Below are 2047 nucleotides of genomic sequence, written 5' to 3'. Positions count from 1 at the left end.
GAGTCACTTTTGCTTCTTTTTCAGTTTAAAACGAAAATATAATAATCTAACCATAATTTGTTTTAAATTAATGCGACATTAGGTAGATGAGTGTATTAGGTATAACTTTATTTTATTTGAAAAAGTATTTAGTTGATGAACAGAAAATAAATATATTTATATAAAATGGTAACCATTGTTATTTCTTTTTCAACAAATGAAAAGATATCACTTTTAATAAAAACAAATGAATTATATATATATAAATATATATAATATATCTAGTCGTTTTACGTAATGAAGATTGTTTATGGTCACTGATTGCAATTACTCGTAACCTTTTCATCTTTTTTTTAATTATCCCGCATTTAAATACTGATTATGATATACCAATAATCTATAACCATTCGCCGACGAGTCTAAAGTCATATATATGTAGTAACATACTTTGATTTTCAACAACTTGTCACGTGTACCAATTACAACACCGTGTGGAAAATGGAGCAAGTGTAGCATTATAACACCCCGACGTCGTTTCATCTCTGCATCTTCATTTGTCCCATATCTTCTCCAAGAAAATGAGACATCTGCAACTGCTACCGCTTCTGAGCCTCCTCCTCGTCATAGTGACTCCAATCTCAGCGACATTCTACACCAACAGTTCTTCCATACCACCGTTACACCTCCTAAACGCCACTCGAAGCGCGTGGAAAACTTTCGAGAAACTAACCGGTTACCACGTCGGAGACAAAGCCGACGGCCTCTCCAAACTCAAACAATACTTCAGTCGTTTCGGTTACATCCCCGCCGCCGTCGATAACTTCACCGACGACTTCGACGACGTCCTCAAATCAGCGATCAGCACTTACCAGAAGAACTTCAACCTCAAAGTCACCGGTAAACTCGACGCGTCGACTCTAGGCCAGATCGTTAAACCGAGATGCGGGAATCCGGACATGATCGACGGCACGTCGGAGATGAACGCCGGTAAGAAGTTCCGTACGGTGGCGCGTTACTCGTTTTTCCCCGGGAAGCCGCAGTGGCCGAAACGGAATCGAGATCTGAGCTACGCGTTTTTTCCTCTGAACAATCTCACCGAAGAGGTGAAGCAAGTGTTCGCACGAGCGTTCACGCGCTGGGCGGACGTTACGCCGTTGAATTTCACGCGCTCTGAGTCGATCCTCAGGGCCGATATAGTGATCGGGTTTTTCGCCGGCGATCACGGGGACGGAGAGCCGTTCGATGGACCTATGGGGACGCTAGCGCACGCGTCGTCTCCGCCTACGGGGATGTTTCATCTCGACAATGAGGAGGATTGGCTGATCTCGGGAGAAGATATGAGCCGTCAGATATTGCCGGTGACGTCGGTGGTGGATCTGGAATCCGTCGCTGTTCACGAGATCGGACATCTTCTTGGGTTAGGTCACTCGTCGGTGGAAGATGCGATTATGTATCCGGCGATTTCCGGTGGACATCGGAAAGTGGAGTTAGCGAAGGATGATATCGAGGGGATACAGCATCTGTACGGATACGGTGGTTCTAGCCGTCTAAGCGAAACCAGCGGTGGTGCTGAGTTCTGGAGAGGGTTGGTGTTTAGCCTATCGTCGATCGCCACGTGTACACTTTTGATTTGTTGCTAGCGTTTTGACAGTGGTCGGTCTTTCGTGAGTTTCTCAATGATCTAAGTGCAGATACACACAAATATTAATTCATAATCATGAATATCTTATTTAAGATTTTTTGGTGAAATTTTCTTTTATTTTTAAAAATATCTAAAAGGATAAATTACAACATTTGTATTTATTATGTTTTAAAAACTTTGTTGATATATCATATTGTTCCTTTTATGTTTGGCAATAATTTGTATCCTCTTTAAAATCGAATATATTCGAACTTAATCCATTATAAATTTAGTCAAAAGAAAACTAGAATCGAATATATTCAAGCTTTGTTCATATAATCTTTATTGACATATGTGTGACGCTTCTACCCAAATGCCACTCCCTAAATTTTATAAAGTTCACAAAAAAATACTAGTACCGATTTTTATCTGATTGGGATATATGAA

General features: G+C 40.8%; 1 protein-coding gene across 1 annotated transcript; it reads left to right on the top strand.

Moving 5' to 3' along the window:
- The first annotated feature begins 264 nt into the window (after positions 1-264).
- LOC106376598 (metalloendoproteinase 5-MMP) lies at positions 265-1826 on the top strand. The gene has a single exon (XM_013816689.3). The coding sequence runs from the start codon at positions 558-560 to the stop codon at positions 1617-1619; it is 1062 nt and encodes a 353-aa protein (XP_013672143.1). The 5' UTR covers positions 265-557; the 3' UTR covers positions 1620-1826.
- Positions 1827-2047: the final 221 nt, after the last annotated feature.

The sequence above is a fragment of the Brassica napus genome, chromosome C9 (assembly GCF_020379485.1).
Source record: "Brassica napus cultivar Da-Ae chromosome C9, Da-Ae, whole genome shotgun sequence".
Taxonomy (NCBI): Eukaryota; Viridiplantae; Streptophyta; class Magnoliopsida; order Brassicales; family Brassicaceae; genus Brassica; species Brassica napus.
This window is presented reverse-complemented; position numbering and strand designations above follow the sequence as displayed.

Excerpts from the sequence above, each read along its gene's own strand:
- LOC106376598 (XM_013816689.3), top strand. The coding sequence starts at position 558 with ATGAGACATCTGCAACTGCTACCGCTTCTGAGCCTCCTCCTCGTCATA.